The following is a 16295-nucleotide window of genomic DNA, read 5'->3' as shown; positions in this document are numbered from 1 at the left end:
ACGCTTCCACAATGGCGATATGGTGGACATAGGCAGTGCAAGAGAGAAAAATGTTATATTCTGACCTTAGATAACAACTCTATCACCGTGACGTTTAAAAGAATCATCGCAGATGAGAAGCCCTTCAGTCAGAAGTCAGTGAGTACGCATGTCTGTATTGATATTCTGTGTAACATACATATACAGGTACAGAGATTTATGGAAACGTAAATATAAAAACATAGATGAAAATGTAAATAGGTTGTCACATAAGAGACATATAGGTAAGTGGATACATACATACATACATACACACATACATACGTAGAGATTATATTTAACCTCTCTCTCTCCCTCCCCTCTCTCTCTCTCTCAGATTATTATTATTATATTATCACGGGTCTTCAGAAATCTTCTGCAGTCATCTGATGCCAACATCACTGAAACGATGGTACTTTGCTTTCCTCCCAGCAGTTCTTAAATGCATTCATGCATGCCGACGGCACTGCAATTGTGGCCTAGTTTTGGGATATTCGTCCTTAATTAACAACGTCACATCAATTTGGCCTGTTGACCGAAAGGAAACGTGTATCTTTTTTCTTACACAGCGTTATAAAGAGTAAAGATACTTATCAAGTAAGCAATTCTTGGTCTTACTTAATAGTTTACCGTGGGTAAACTGATGGATATCACATTGAATGATAAAATTAATATTTTGTAAAGCACCAGTACACTTTACGTCAAGGTAGTAGTTTGAATGTGTCCCACGTGATCAATATTTTTGCAGTCTATAGACATATAAATAATGAGGTTGAATTTTAACGAACTACTTGCACACAATTGTTACACAGCATTTCTTTCTGTACATTTAAGCATGAACACAATGAGATCTGAATGTGTGTTGATTTCTGTTGATTGACAAAAGAAATGCTTCATATTTTACAATGAATTCAAGACTTGCTCCATGCTCATAATGTAATAGTTGTCTAAATTGGGACAGGCAGTTACATTAAAGCCGCTGTATTCGTCAGCTCCTATCCAAATAGGGAAATCAGATTATTCTAATTTCTTTATAACATTCATCCCTGACACTTCTAATGGTAGCTACGTCTTACCTACAAGTATTTAATATGTACGCATGACAGCATACCTCACATATCTGCCAACAACTAATTATCAAGATGAGTCCACAATAAAAACACCGTGTATGATGAAATGATGTTTTATCATGACTGTCAATAAAAATATGATGGGTAGGCATATTAGGCGACATCTTACGCATGAAAAGTTTCTTGAAGGATCTTACATACATTTTCATGCAAGTAATGTAACCATAAACACTCTTTAATCACTGCCACAGCGGCTGGTTGCATATTTCCTTCATAATGTCACAGCTCTCCCACCTTCGCTATACTTATGTTTTACTAGGGATTTGCTCCAACCCGTTTGTTGTGAGCAGTATTCGTACATGTAGGTCCCAACCAGACATCGGAGGTGCCACGTGACCGTAACACCTGTGTAATAATTACAAGTGAACATGCCCTTACTATTGTAGTTGATGGTTTTATTTATTCAGCCCTAGCTACAGCTTCAACTCTCTGATATCGTCTCCTCGTAAAATGAATTTCATTTCTCATTTATTACCAATGAAAGTTTACTTTCTTACTTCATCTACACGTACTCTAAAGGGAATACTCACTGTATTCTAATGACACATCATCACGTGATACAATGAATTGCTGAGTCGTTTAATAATTTGTTGATTCGGCAAACATATTTACTGGCGATACTTTTTTTACCACCAACTGACATTGTCACTTTGAAAAATCACACCGCACAACCTGAGAAACAACGTGTCATACCAGGCTGGGTCGTTCCGGCACTAGACAGGACAACAATATCCAAGCCAGCATATCAATTTATTTGGGACAGCTCCAATGCACTTTTCAGTGCAATTCAAGCCCATGGATATGGTTAGACTACAATATTAAAAAAGAGTTTTCATTTTGGTTGCAGAGACACATTTTGATGTTTAATATTTATTGTTATTTGCAGGTGAATGGATTGATTCGATTCAGTACTACAACAGCAAAACAAAATGGCAATGATCATGGCCACTGTGTGAGGCATACAAGGACCATGATGCTTTGGATTCAATCAAATACCTGAGACGGATGAGAAGATATTTGCCTGTGCTTTCAGCCTGTGCGGACAGCTACATTGTTTAAGATAGTTTCCCCAAATTGACTATTTAAGTCCATATGAAAATTTCACCAGAAATAGGCCGGAGTCGAATTGTCCTCGCTTGGTACAAATTTAGACGATATTTTAAAATCTTATTGTGACTACTAAGGTAAGTTCATGATTAATTTTGAATTGAATTCTTCATGAAACTATCATGATTCATAGATACGAGTTTGTATTCTAATGTTAATACAACAGCAAACAATGACCATCATCAAGGCCATCATGTTGGACACACAAATGACCATGATACTTTGGATTGAATCAAATACCTGAGATGGATGATAAAATATTGGCCTGTACTTTAAGCACCTGCAGACAGCTGCACTGTTGTTCAATTTCCCAAAAGTTGGCACGGGATAAAATTTCACAAAAAGAAATAGGCTACAGTCTTATTGGTGCATTCAGTAAATATGTAGGTGATATTTCAAATCTGATTGAAACAACTAAGGTAGGCTTATGATTCATTTTGAAATGAATTCTTATGAAATTAATCATAATACACTGATGTAAGTTTGCATTCTAATGTGTTATCATTACAATCACTCCCACTATGCTTATCAAATTAGTTGGTAGGAGTAAAACAAATTAGTGAATTGTAGCATCTGGCCTGCCACTCTCAAGGCATACATCACTGGAACATGGCTGTCTAATATTCAATGTATGACATAACCTTCGTGTATAGTTCTTGTGTAAATCAATGCAGCAGTACCTTGCATGCACAATCTACTGACTTTTGCTGACTTAAATTCGCCAAAGAAGCTTTGTTGAACACGACAAAACATCTGAGGGTGAAGATTGTTCTAACTGCCATGATTTTCCAGAGTGATAAGAGAGACTATCTAATTTTAGTGTCTGGAGATCCATTACTTTTGAACAATGATGAGAGCTCTGTCATTCTTCAACAGGAATTTGCCTTCCTTCTTGAACAATACACTTGAATGTGAAATGAAATCCAAGACCTGACGAAGTAACTCGGGAGGAGCTGTTTTGCGACACTCAACGACTCCGGTCAAGAAGTCCAACAGAAAATTGCCTGACTCAGACTCCTCATCAAAAAGTGTGGAACCATCCAAAATGCATTCAAGGTTTGATGATGTAACTTTTGCCCCGCATCGTTCAAAGCTTGCCACGACATCATCCGGTATTCCAACCCGCTCATCTATGCTTGGAAATCGGCCTGGGTACCAAAGTTCATAAAATATGTTTGAGTTGTTTCCTGCCAAGGAAAACACAATTGACAGGTGTCAGGGTGAGACATGGTAATCACAGTACATTGTGTATGAAGGGGTTGACATGTCAATTTATTTGTAGATCAATTAGTAAATAAATAGATACAGATAAAACATCCATGGGATGTCACTGTTAAACACTATAACAGGTAATATCAACCTATTTTGACTAACATGCCTACCTTTCAAAATTATAGTGTCATTATCAATGAGGTAAGTTCTCCTTCACATGAAACAGGTCAAAATACATTTATGGCATGAATCTGCCCAGGGATTATAAAAAATTATCTATCTTTACGTATTTCACACACACACACACACCCATGTGTGTGTATGTATATATATATATATATATATATATATATATATAATATATATATATATATATATATATATATATATATATATGTGTATATATATATATATATATATATATATATATATATATATATATATATATATATATATATATATATCTCAAAATTTGAAACTAGGCTATGCAGTCATCTTTGGTGGGTGAGAGGCTCAGAAATAGAAAGGTTTCTTGATTCACTTTGATCATATGGCTACAGTTCGGTTAGAAATGAAACTTTAGCAATGGTTCCACAAAGTTCTGGATGCTACCTGCTATCAGAGGTTGTTTGCATACACGTGTGTGTGATGAACTACAGTGTAATATGGTAGCTTGGAAACGGATACTGTCACAAGTGTACTTAATGGTTACTGTGCTAGTGGCTTGGCAAGAACTCAATAGATAGTGCTTTGACTGTGTCCAATAAAATATTGTAAGAGCTAGTCTTCTGACAACATTTCCATTTCACAGAGACTGCCGTGAAACAAGTAGGAGAATGTACAGAAGTGCTGTGAAATGAACGTTATACAAGTTATAGTGTAAATTCAGCTGAAAATTGAGCTGCTGAATAAGACATTATAATTTGGCATGCATAGGGACACCATAGTGTCTTGGGTGACACTATAACATACTGGGACTGTTGACTAAGTTGTTTATCAAATCAAAGATTGTCCTGTCATTGTCTACTTGACAGGGCTAATTTGACAGATCTTTCACCTTTATCTATTGACAGCTACCCTTTTCATGACAAAAGCAGTAAAGTTAATCTTGACATACCTGCTTCTGTGACTATAAGAATAGTACCATTGTCGGCAAGAATGGAGTAAAGATATTGAACGACTTGATCAACATCTTTAAAGTAAGCTAAGACACCACACAAGAAGATACAGTGGAACTTAGTGTCCTGTGGCATCTTCATGTATTCTTCTATAGTCGCTTGATTCCAAGTAAATTTGATCTTCTGGAGTGCGTCATTACCACTTTCAGAAATTGCCGATTTGAAGTTTGCTATCATTTTATCAGACGGTTCTGTAATGGTTGCCTCAATTCTCGGCAATCTCTTTGCCAGTTGTGTTAAAATCACTACATCGGAGTCGCCTGTTGAAATAGAGCATCACAAATTGATGATTATATACCTGCTATAGACAAAACTCATACTGCAGTTTGTTTCCTTCAATATTGCCCTTCAGAAAAAAAAACAGTGATTGAACGCTCTCAATAGCCGTTGATAGAGAGCAATTGTCCTTTGAAAACCATTTAGGAAATCCTGTGTTACAAGCCTACACGCTCCCTGGCTTTATATGCACACAATCAATGATTGTAATTGTATGGAAAAGTGACACGGCCGAACTTCCTGACGACTGGCGAGCGGTAAAAACGAACTATTTGCGCGCCGTCATCGCACAGCTGTAACATATGCACGGTTTTAATCCTGGCATTTAAGTCATACACACCTAGCCCTGCATGTACAGGTCTGTGTGTTCCCGGCGTTATACGGTGGAGGCCGTATAACGCCGGGAACACACAGACCTGTACGCAGGGCTTACATACACCCTGCTGTACAATTTCACATGCCATGTACAACTTTACACTGCATACGGTCGCTTGTGGTTCGATACAATGCGATGCATTCCTATTTTCCTAATGCATACCACAGCTGCCATCGCCGTGTATCGAATAACAAGCGACTCTGCTTCTGCATAGCACACTTACCCGAGCCACTGCCAACGCCAAGGTAACGGAACACTTCCGGGTGCTCTGTTTCGCCTTGTTGCTGATTGCTTGTGAAATTTCCGATCACAATTTCAGGAAACGTTTCGGAACAATACCTATTTACCTTCTCAAATCTGTCTGTTAATGTTTCGTACGATTCGTACATGCGCTTGTAATGCTGGTGATTTGATGCCACATAGTGGGAGTCTACTCTTCCTTCGCCAGCCATAGTCGCAACAGTGACCCTTGACCCACTGATAACGCCGCCAACGCCACACTGTAGTATACCATGCATGGCATGATGTACCGGTTGGGCAATTCGCGCACGTCTATTCTAGACTATAAGTACGCACTACGACACAATATAATATATATAGGATTGCGGTGCCAGTACACTATCCTGTGCAGGACCGAATGTTTATTAACTGAAAAGTTAACTATGGCAACACAACAAAAACAAAGCAACAAACTAAGAAAAGGAAGCTCTTCTGTCTATAAGCAAGGCAAACTCCCCGCAAAGAGACTCAAAAAGCATACACAAAACAAGCACATAGCCGCCCAGAAAAACCAGAGAACAAAAACCCTAAAGCTAAAATTAGCGAAAAAATACGACTGGAAACCTGTACCCGATTGCAGTGCTACATGTGCTCAAAGATATCGGGCAAATCTTGAAAATTAATAGAAAATTTTTAAACGCAAAGCGAAAAAATCAAAAAGAAAACAATACACATTCAAAAATTGAAAAAAAAATATTACAAAGCAAAGAAAACTGGATGCTGCACAGTGAGTGGCACACTGCTAGACTGACAATATTTCAAAACCGACACACAGGCCACTCATTGGCTAACAATGACGTCACGCTAAGACAATTCTAGACTATAAGTACGCACTACGACACAATATATATAGGATTGCGGTGCCAGTACACTATAGACTCAACTTTAAAGAACGGGAAAAGAGAAAAACACTTTTATAAATTATAAAAGTAAACTCTGAGAAACAGCTAAACGATTTTCCAAAGACTCTACCACATAGGCATCCTTGGCATTAGATCTCCATCTTCCATGACGTTGCCAACACCGATCTCCAATGCCAGCACTAGCGGCAGCAGTAGCTCCGCCTGAACGAAGGGAATGTAACCCAAACGACTTGTCATCAGCACCAACCTCCTTCAGACGTGCAATAATGCACTCTCTTGCTCTGCTATAACTAAGCTTTTTATTAACAGAAACTAATCTACAAATGCTATAAGATCTATAAAGTGGACGGAACAAAAAACTGGAAGAAGAAAAATCAATATCAGCCGCCTCGGCATATCTCAATAACATAGCATAAGGACAGGCGATAGAACTAAGCTTGGAAATTACTAACTTATCGCCCTGCCGATACTGATCTGTTTTACTGCGTTGAATACACAAAACAAGATGGCCTGGATTAACAAGCACATCACAACATCTCAAATTACTAACTTCATCAAATCTCAAGAAACCTGTGAAACTTAGCAAAATAATCGCAAGATCTCGCAACACTAATAAATCATTACATGACTGATACTTTAAACAAAGTGCAGGTAACATATCACTAGACACGGGATCTTTTCTTCCTCTAACAACTGGAGCATGTCTCTTGGAAGTCTCCAATAAATTGATGACAAAAGGATGTGAAGTAGGGTCTACATGACCGCATACACTATGTGCCCACTTGATCCCATAAACAATACTTGAAATAACGCTAGGAGAACAATTTTGTTCTAGAAATAAGTAACAAACAAAGCAACATGCACCGGATTCCCTGGCAAGGAAATCTCTCCCTTGTTGCGGATAAATTGGTCCCAACGCTTGAAGTAACTGTAATACTGTTTAACTGTATTGTCACTTCTTGAAGCAATCAAATGAATGGGTAACTTCTCTGCCAGTCGCTCTAAGTCCGGATTCTGTAAAGGTGCTCCCACTGCTGTCTTAACAGTGTTGTCAAGATCTAGACCTGCAAGCAATAAAACATCAATGGGAATATAAATCGTTTAGCTCGAAAAATCAACTCTAAGTGCAATCATACAAAAATTCAGAGGACGACCTGAAAAAATCCGTTTCTACCCAGCCCTCTGACAATGACGCCGTATTTCGACAGAATACGAACTGATCGAATGAAATCAGCGTACATATCACCGTTTGGCATCAAAAATGGCCAAAAAGGCGCCGATCGCCACAAAGGAACCACTAAAGTCCCTTTAGCTCTATCAGAATTCAACTTCTTTACAACTCCTATTAATATAGACGGAGGAGGAACTAGCCAATTATTTTCTCCTTCCCAGGAAAGAGAAAAAGCATCTACGGCCGCTGAACCTGGACACCAAAATCTGGTATTAAAAATACCACATTTTTTGCTCACGTGTGAACACGTGAGCATATGTCGCAGCGATGTCTGTCTGTCTGTCTGTCTGTCTGTCTGTCTGTCTGTCTGTCTGTGGGTCCATTTTCTCAAAAACGGCTGAACGTATTTCAGTCAAATTTGGTAGACATCTTCAGAATTCAAATGGCTAGAACTGAAAAGGTTTTGGTGGGCGTGGCTTGGATATTAATGAAGTTATGAAAGTTTTAATTTTTCTGTTACGCCGCGTATGACAAGTGAAAACAATCGACTGTTTGAGGGCGCTGTGAAAAGTGCTTGTCCAGGTTGGCTACAGCTGGATAGCTCTGGTTTCAACCACGGTCCCTCCGTGTTTCAACCTCGTATTGAACATTAAAAATATGATATTTTATTACTCATTCAACTCACTATTCAAGATAAAATATCGTTTAGCAAATTAGCTTTATCCTTGGTAATTGATTGTTTCCCTCGCTGCTCGATCGCCAGAAATGAGTACATACGTTCTTAGCCCTGCGTACGATGCTGTGTGTTCCGCTACAGCTAATAGCCCCGCTCACCACAGCCCTGCAAAGACCCGTACGTAGAGTTGGTGACTTCAAATCCATTTTTGGACTTGACGTAAAAAGCCAAATTACTGCCGAAATTCAGCGTTCTTGGGCCCAAGTCGTATCCCTGCCTACCTCAGCTACTCGATCGCTTCCAAAAATGCCAGTCTTTTATTCTTTTTTCGTAAATAACCGTCGATGTCGGCAACTCTCTCGCTAGCCCTGCGTACGTACGCAGTGTACGCTGTGCATTCCCTGTGTGCGTTCCTAACACACAGCGTACACTGCGTACGTACGCAGGGCTAGCGAGAGAGTTGCCGACATCGACGGTTATTTACGAAAAAAGAATAAAAGACTGGCATTTTTGGAAGCGATCGAGTAGCTGAGGTAGGCAGGGATACGACTTGGGCCCAAGAACGCTGATTTCGGCAGTAATTTGGCTTTTTACGTCAAGTCCAAAAATGGATTTGAAGTCACCAACTCTACGTACGGGTCTTTGCAGGGCTGTGGTGAGCGGGGCTATTAGCTGTAGCGGAACACACAGCATCGTACGCAGGGCTAATACGTTCTCTACCTAGCCTCATGGCATGGAAGTGCTGATGAATAATAACTTTGGGTCAAAGGTATTGAAGTGTCCAATCAGGTTCGTGCACAGAGTCCAAGGCCATGACCTACTTCATGTACTTCTGCACTGTTTTGATTTTGCTTCGCCAAGAAACGTATTCGTCATTGTCCATAGAAGTATGTTTGCTCTCCTTTGAGGTTGTTTGTGAAACAAATTCCGGGATAGGCCTTGGAATGCATACGATCGGCATCGCGGCAGTGCATGTAGCTAGCCCTACGAGTATGGCGAGAGTGTCCGGCTTTGGCTACGCCGCCTCCCCCCCACCTCCGGTAGGCGGCGTAGCCCCCGGCGTAGCCAAAGCCGGACACTGTCGCCATACTCGTAAGGCTATACATGTAGCGTACCATGCTTGTGTAACTGCCGAGCTCAACGTGCATTCACGGTTGTACTCGTGTACAATCATGATGTGTTCAATTCTGATGAAGATTCATAAGTCTTACTTTTGCAGTCTTTTTCCGTACGATAATCCGACAATACGTGTTACTGTTAGACGAGGTGGCCATTTTATGATAAGTTTCAATACTGCACAGCTACATAGCGTCACTATCGTGTGATCGAGGTACAGCGTTGTTGAACGGGATACAGAAACTCTGCAGAGGGAGAAACGATCGTTGACATGAACAGTCAATGTACTTCAGCACGTAGTCCGCAGATAGCGGATCGAGAAAATAAACGTGTCCCAGTAAATAACGGAATATTTATGTACATTAACTCGATATTAATCAAATTTCCAGCTCATCGCAAAAAAATGTATTGCAAAGATTAATTTGTCACTGACAAATACTGCACTGTATGGAAAAACAGTCAGTAGAATAGTTCAAGTGGTATTACCCGAGACAAACACTTGTGTTGTCAATTTTGATTTCATTTCATAAACTTCATACTTCATCGAGTATCGTGTATTTCAGCCTTTGTGAAGCCATTTTATTGATATTTTCAATTTTTGTCTTGGCTTTGTTGTGGAACATGTTGAATCGTCTCCGTGGACATGTAGGCAAAAGTGTGACGGGGTCGAAGTGACTTGGGTACCTGGGGCCGACCAAAACCAGTGTGAATTACTTCTACCTTCAGAAGTCTGTTTCATCGCAAAAAACGTCAACTTTTAAAACCCGTCATTTATTTACTGATGTTATTCTCAGCATCACAAACATATACGCCTCTGCTATGTATCACAGCAAATAGTTATATTTGAGCGCCCCGTAAATGGGATCCTCGTTTTTTTGCGAACCCGGAAGTGTGTCTTGCTCAATGCATTTCCTACCCATAGCGAGGGAAACTGCCCGCGTTCCCATGCTCCCATGCACCCTTTTTCAATGCCAGTGCAACGCCATCTGTGCAAAATTTGTGGTGGTATGCTCCCGTGTCATGGAAAACCTCTCTTATTCTAACAATGACGTAGTTGACTTTGGACTTCGATTTCGTAAATGTGATGTCCATGCAGTGAGTTTGGGTTGGCGCGCTTATAATGCAATCTTCGCCCGCCTGCGGTCCGATATCCCGCATTTATTAGCGATATTTATCTGTTTTGACTTGACCAAAGTTGGCAAAACTTGCTATGTACATTAAAGATACTATGATACAAGATTATTGAAAGTCATTTGACATTTTTTTCAGCCAATTCCCAATATGCATATTAATGAACCTTCCAAATTAGGGATATATACTGGCATTTACTTGATAAAATTTGGCGAAACATGCTATAGCTAACAAGCTTTCACGGTTTGGCATATAGAGCTTGAAGGACTTGACCAAAGGTAATTACACATGCTATATTGTGATACAATGACAGTACTCAAAGAAATTAATTATTTTTATTTCAGCTAATTACATATTTGAATACTTAATGACCTTTAGAATTGATCTGTGGTGAAATTCATTGTGTTGATCATAACACTTTAAATGTAGCAAAGCATGTAGCAAAGGTTCAAACTTGCACATAAATGCAATATATAATGAAACACGTGAGCATTTTCAGTTCATATCTGGTGCATTGTAGCTAGAAGAAAATCTGTCAACAGTGAGAGGTCCCCAAATATTATCCAAGAATCTGAACACATCGTCACTTATACTCCAATCATCGTCATCAACATACTTACTGAGCAAATCTGCCTTCACATTATTCTCTCTTGGCACCCAACGTGGAAACAGAACAACATCGATACCGGTCAAAAAGTTAACGATAGCAACCGCCAGATGTTGCAACTTGTGAATTCTACTCCCAGCTTGAAGAATCCAGACAACATTCTTGTTGTCAGTATTTAGTTGCACCTTTTTTGCTCACGTGTGAACACGTGAGCATATGTCGCAGCGATGTCTGTCTGTCTGTCTGTCTGTCTGTCTGTCCGTCTGTCTGTCTGTGTGTCTGTCTGTCTGTGGGTCCATTTTCTCAAAAACGGCTGAACGTATTTCAGTCAAATTTGGTAGACATCTTCAGAATTCAAATGGCTAGAACTGAAAAGGTTTTGGTGGGCGTGGCTTGGATATTAATGAAGTTATGAAAGTTTTAATTTTTCTGTTACGCCGCGTATGACAAGTGAAAACAATCGACTGTTTGAGGGCGCTGTGAAAAGTGCTTGTCCAGGTTGGCTACAGCTGGATAGCTCTGGTTTCAACCACGGTCCCTCCGTGTTTCAACCTCGTATTGAACATTAAAAATATGATATTTTATTACTCATTCAACTCACTATTCAAGATAAAATATCGTTTAGCAAATTAGCTTTATCCTTGGTAATTGATTGTTTCCCTCGCTGCTCGATGGCCAGAAATGAGTACATACATTCTTAGCCCTGCGTACGATGCTGTGTGTTCCGCTACAGCTAATAGCCCCGCTCACCACAGTGACAGTGAGCGGGGCTATTAGCTGTAGCGGAACACACAGCATCGTACGCAGGGCTAATACGTTCTCTACCTAGCCTCATGGCATGGAAGTGCTGATGAATAATAACTTTGGGTCAAAGGTATTGAAGTGTCCAATCAGGTTCGTGCACAGAGTCCAAGGCCATGACCTACTTCATGTACTTCTGCACTGTTTTGATTTTGCTTCGCCAAGAAACGTATTCGTCATTGTCCATAGAAGTATGGTTGCTCTCCTTTGAGGTTGTTTGTGAAACAAATTCCGGGATAGGCCTTGGAATGCATACGATCGGCATCGCGGCAGTGCATGTAGCTAGCCCTACGAGTATGGCGAGAGTGTCCGGCTTTGGCTACGCCGCCTCCCACCTCCGGTAGGCGGCGTAGCCCCCGGCGTAGCCAAAGCCGGACACTGTCGCCATACTCGTAGGGCTATGCATGTAGCGTACCATGCTTGTGTAACTGCCGAGCTCAACGTGCATTCACGGTTGATACTCGTGTACAATCATGATGTGTTCAATTCTGATGAAGATTCATAAGTCTTACTTTTGCAGTCTTTTTTCCGTACGATAATCCCGACAATACGTGTTACTGTTAGACGAGGTGGCCATTTTATGATAAGTTTCAATACTGCACAGCTACATAGCGTCACTATCGTGTGATCGAGGTACTAGCGTTGTTGAACGGGATACAGAAACTCTGCAGAGGGAGAAACGATCGTTGACATGAACAGTCAATGTACTTCAGCACGTAGTCCGCAGATAGCGGATCGAGAAAATAACGTGTCCCAGTAAATAACGGAATATTTATGTACATTAACTCGATATTAATCAAATTTCCAGCTCATCGCAAAAAAATGTATTGCAAAGATTAATTTGTCACTGACAAATACTGCACTGTATGGAATACAGTCTGTAGAATAGTTCAACTTCAAGTGGTATTACCCGAGACAAACACTTGTGTTGTCAATTTTGATTTCATTTCATAAACTTCATACTTCATCGAGTATCGTGTATTTCAGCCTTTGTGAAGCCATTTTATTGATATTTTCAATTTTTGTCTTGGCTTTGTTGTGGAACATGTTGAATCGTCTCCGTGGACATGTAGGCAAAAGTGTGACGGGTCGAAGTGACTTGGGTACCTGGGGCCGACCAAAACCAGTGTGAATTACTGGGGTCAAAGCGGACAGCGGCCGGATGACGTGTTCCCCAAGCGAGCTACCTTCAGAAGTCTGTTTCATCGCAAAAAACGTCAACTTTTAAAACCCGTCATTTATTTACTGATGTTATTCTCAGCATCACAAACATATACGCCTCTGCTATGTATCACAGCAAATAGTTATATTTGAGCGCCCCGTAAATGGGATCCTCGTTTTTTTTGCGAACCCGAAGTGTGTCTTGCTCAATGCATTTCCTACCCATAGCGAGGGAAACTGCCCGCGTTCCCATGCTCCCATGCACCCTTTTTCAATGCCAGTGCAACGCCATCTGTGCAAAATTTGTGGTGGTATGCTCCCGTGTTATGGAAAACCTCTCTTATTCTAACAATGACGTAGTTGACTTTGGACTTCGATTTCGTAAATGTGATGTCCATGCAGTGAGTTTGGGTTGGCGCGCTTATAATGCAATCTTCGCCCGCCTGCGGTCCGATATCCCGCATTTATTAGCGATATTTATCTGTTTTGACTTGACCAAAGTTGGCAAAACTTGCTATGTACATTAAAGATACTATGATACAAGATTATTGAAAGTCATTTGACATTTTTTTCAGCCAATTCCCAATATGCATATTTAATGAACCTTCCAATTAGGGATATATACTGGCATTTACTTGATAAAATTTGGCGAAACATGCTGTGTACATTGATCATTATACCAGGTTATAACAGTATTGAAAGTCATTTTGCATTTTCATGTCAGCTAATTCATAATTTGCATAAATAGCTAACAAGCTTTCACGGTTTGGCATATAGAGCTTGAAGGACTTGACCAAAGGTAATTACACATGCTATATTGTGATACAATGACAGTACTCAAAGAAATTAATTATTTTTACTTCAGCTAATTACATATTTGAATACTTAATGACCTTTAGAATTGATCTCTGGTGAAATTCATTGTGTTGATCATAACACTTTAAATGTAGCAAAGCATGTAGCAAAGGTTCAAACTTGCACATAAATGCAATATATAATGAAACACGTGAGCATTTTCAGTTCATATCTGGTTACCTCTTAGAACTTCACTGTTGCTTCGCAAAACACGATAAACCGCTTGTAATTCTCTCCAAGTCGAACTTTTCTGACATTCAACCTTTGACCACAATCCGACAGTTTCTTTCCCATCGTGACAAACCAGATAACCACCATAACCACTAGCCGAAGCATCTGTATACACAATTTCCGAACACTGATCAACATGTGAAAGACTAGTGCCGTTCAAGCGACAAACATTGTGAAGTCAAAATTCTAATTCGTCAGAAGGCAAACGAATCAACACGAACAACAGAATCCCAACTTGCTAGCTTTTCGAGGCAATATACAAATATCTTGTTCGAAGTCTGACCAGTGGGCCTATGCCACCCTGCATCGAAATTATTTGACCAATGATAGAAGCCAGATATCTAGCCTTGAACAATAAAACACCCTTTGCAATCTCATTCACTAAGCAACGAATGGAATCAGTCAATTTTCTGATCCTTTGATCTGTTACAGATATCAGTCCCCGCTGCATATCAAAGCGATGACCCAACCATTCGATCAGCAGCTGTGGCTGCCAGTGACATTTCTCATCAGCCAATAAGAACCCAAAGGAGCAAATGTCTGACTTGACAATCCGACTTACCCGACTTGCATCCTTCACTCCTGCTCCACCCCCTAAACCATCATCAAAAAACATGAAAATCTTAAAGCCAAGAGAACGCCACCAGGACACGAGAACTCTTGTGACTTTGGTAAAAATGTACGGCGCTGTAGCCAAACCAAAAGGCAGAACGTTGAACACAAAAAACACTTGTTTCTTATCCCCAGCGAATTTCCAGGCAAAACCTAAATAGGTTCTATGAAAATGAAAAATTTCAATGTGATGATACGCAGATTTGATATCAAATGAAAAAAGATAATCACCAACAGAAAAAACCTGTCTTGCTAAAGAGACATCTTCACAACGAAACTTAAATTTATATAAACACAAATTAACATGCCTGCAGTCTAAAACCAATCTAGATTTCCCACTGCCGCTAACAGCAACCGTCAAAGGATTTACTACACAAGGCGCCTCTGAAACTTTCGAAATGCAACCCTTAGAAAGCAACTTAGATAATTCTTGCTCCACAAAATCAGGGTTGATTAACGCCGAACGATTGTTCGGAAAAAAAGCCCTAAATAACCGGCAAATCTTTCGACGGCAATTTGTAACCATTGTTAATTACGCCCAAAACAGAAACACTAGCGCCCGCCGATTCCCAAAATTTAACAGCCGAAACCAACCTGCCACGAGGAGAAACCAGTGGCTCTTCGGAATCACCATCGTTTAGACTACGACAATTAACATCTTCAAGTGATGAGGACTTGCAATTGACTCATTAAAAGTAAACAAATCGAAAAATTTATATGGCCCAAAACATTCACGACGACATCACAATTATTATCCATCTCCGAATAGGGTGTAAACTCGACAAAGTTATCAAAGAACTACTTATCTTGTCGACACCCGCAGTGGGGGTAGTTCTTGTAGCCTGCCCTTTTGTGTTGAAAAAGACTTTTCACTGTTCATACTTGATATTTTTATTCATAAACATAACTGCAAGATGCTGTTCTTTGACACAGGCGTTGATAGCCCAGTTGGCCCGGCTATCGAGCGTACATGCACTTTGCGCCCCGACGCTCACTATTGACACAAATCATGACGTTTGCTATTGAACGATATTATATATTTCGTCGCCAACGAAAGTATTTGTACCTTTAATATGGTTTTTATGTAATTCATTTTAAAATTTGTACAGCAGCTATCTAGTCACTTTTTAACCTTATCACTTGCAAATCTTGACCGAAATAAACATATTGACGCTGAAGCCGTTACGTTATTATAATACCCTTTGTTTCTTTCTTTTTCGATGTTCAAAAGTTTTCAAAAAGTCCTGCAAATCCTATAGGGCAGCGTTTGTAACGTGTTGAAAAGAAAACAACAGAAATTATAATAATGTCAGTTGTACCTATGGAGGCGCCCTTGGTATGGTCTGTGCACTACCTCGGAGCCACGGCTTGCCAACACTACTCAGTCAAAGGCTCGGCTCACCGTGTTCGCGTTGAGGTACCCCACCGAACTTTACAAGGGAGCCTTCATTTGTTATTGCAGGGTTGTGGAAATCTGTGGGCGGGTTAGTTTTAC

At 40.1% G+C, this 16295-nt stretch overlaps 1 protein-coding gene across 1 annotated transcript; it reads right to left on the bottom strand.

Moving 5' to 3' along the window:
- Nucleotides 1-1522: 1522 nt before the first annotated feature.
- Nucleotides 1523-5774, bottom strand: LOC139147616 (histamine N-methyltransferase-like). Its single transcript, XM_070718767.1, has 3 exons — nt 5521-5774; nt 4585-4905; nt 1523-3442 (listed from the first exon to the last, which is right to left on the bottom strand). The coding sequence occupies exons 1-3, from the start codon at nt 5747-5749 to the stop codon at nt 3090-3092; spliced, it is 903 nt and encodes a 300-aa protein (XP_070574868.1). The 5' UTR covers nt 5750-5774; the 3' UTR covers nt 1523-3089.
- Nucleotides 5775-16295: the final 10521 nt, after the last annotated feature.

This window comes from Ptychodera flava, chromosome 13, assembly GCF_041260155.1.
Source record: "Ptychodera flava strain L36383 chromosome 13, AS_Pfla_20210202, whole genome shotgun sequence".
In the NCBI taxonomy this organism is placed as follows: domain Eukaryota; kingdom Metazoa; phylum Hemichordata; class Enteropneusta; family Ptychoderidae; genus Ptychodera; species Ptychodera flava.
This window is presented reverse-complemented; position numbering and strand designations above follow the sequence as displayed.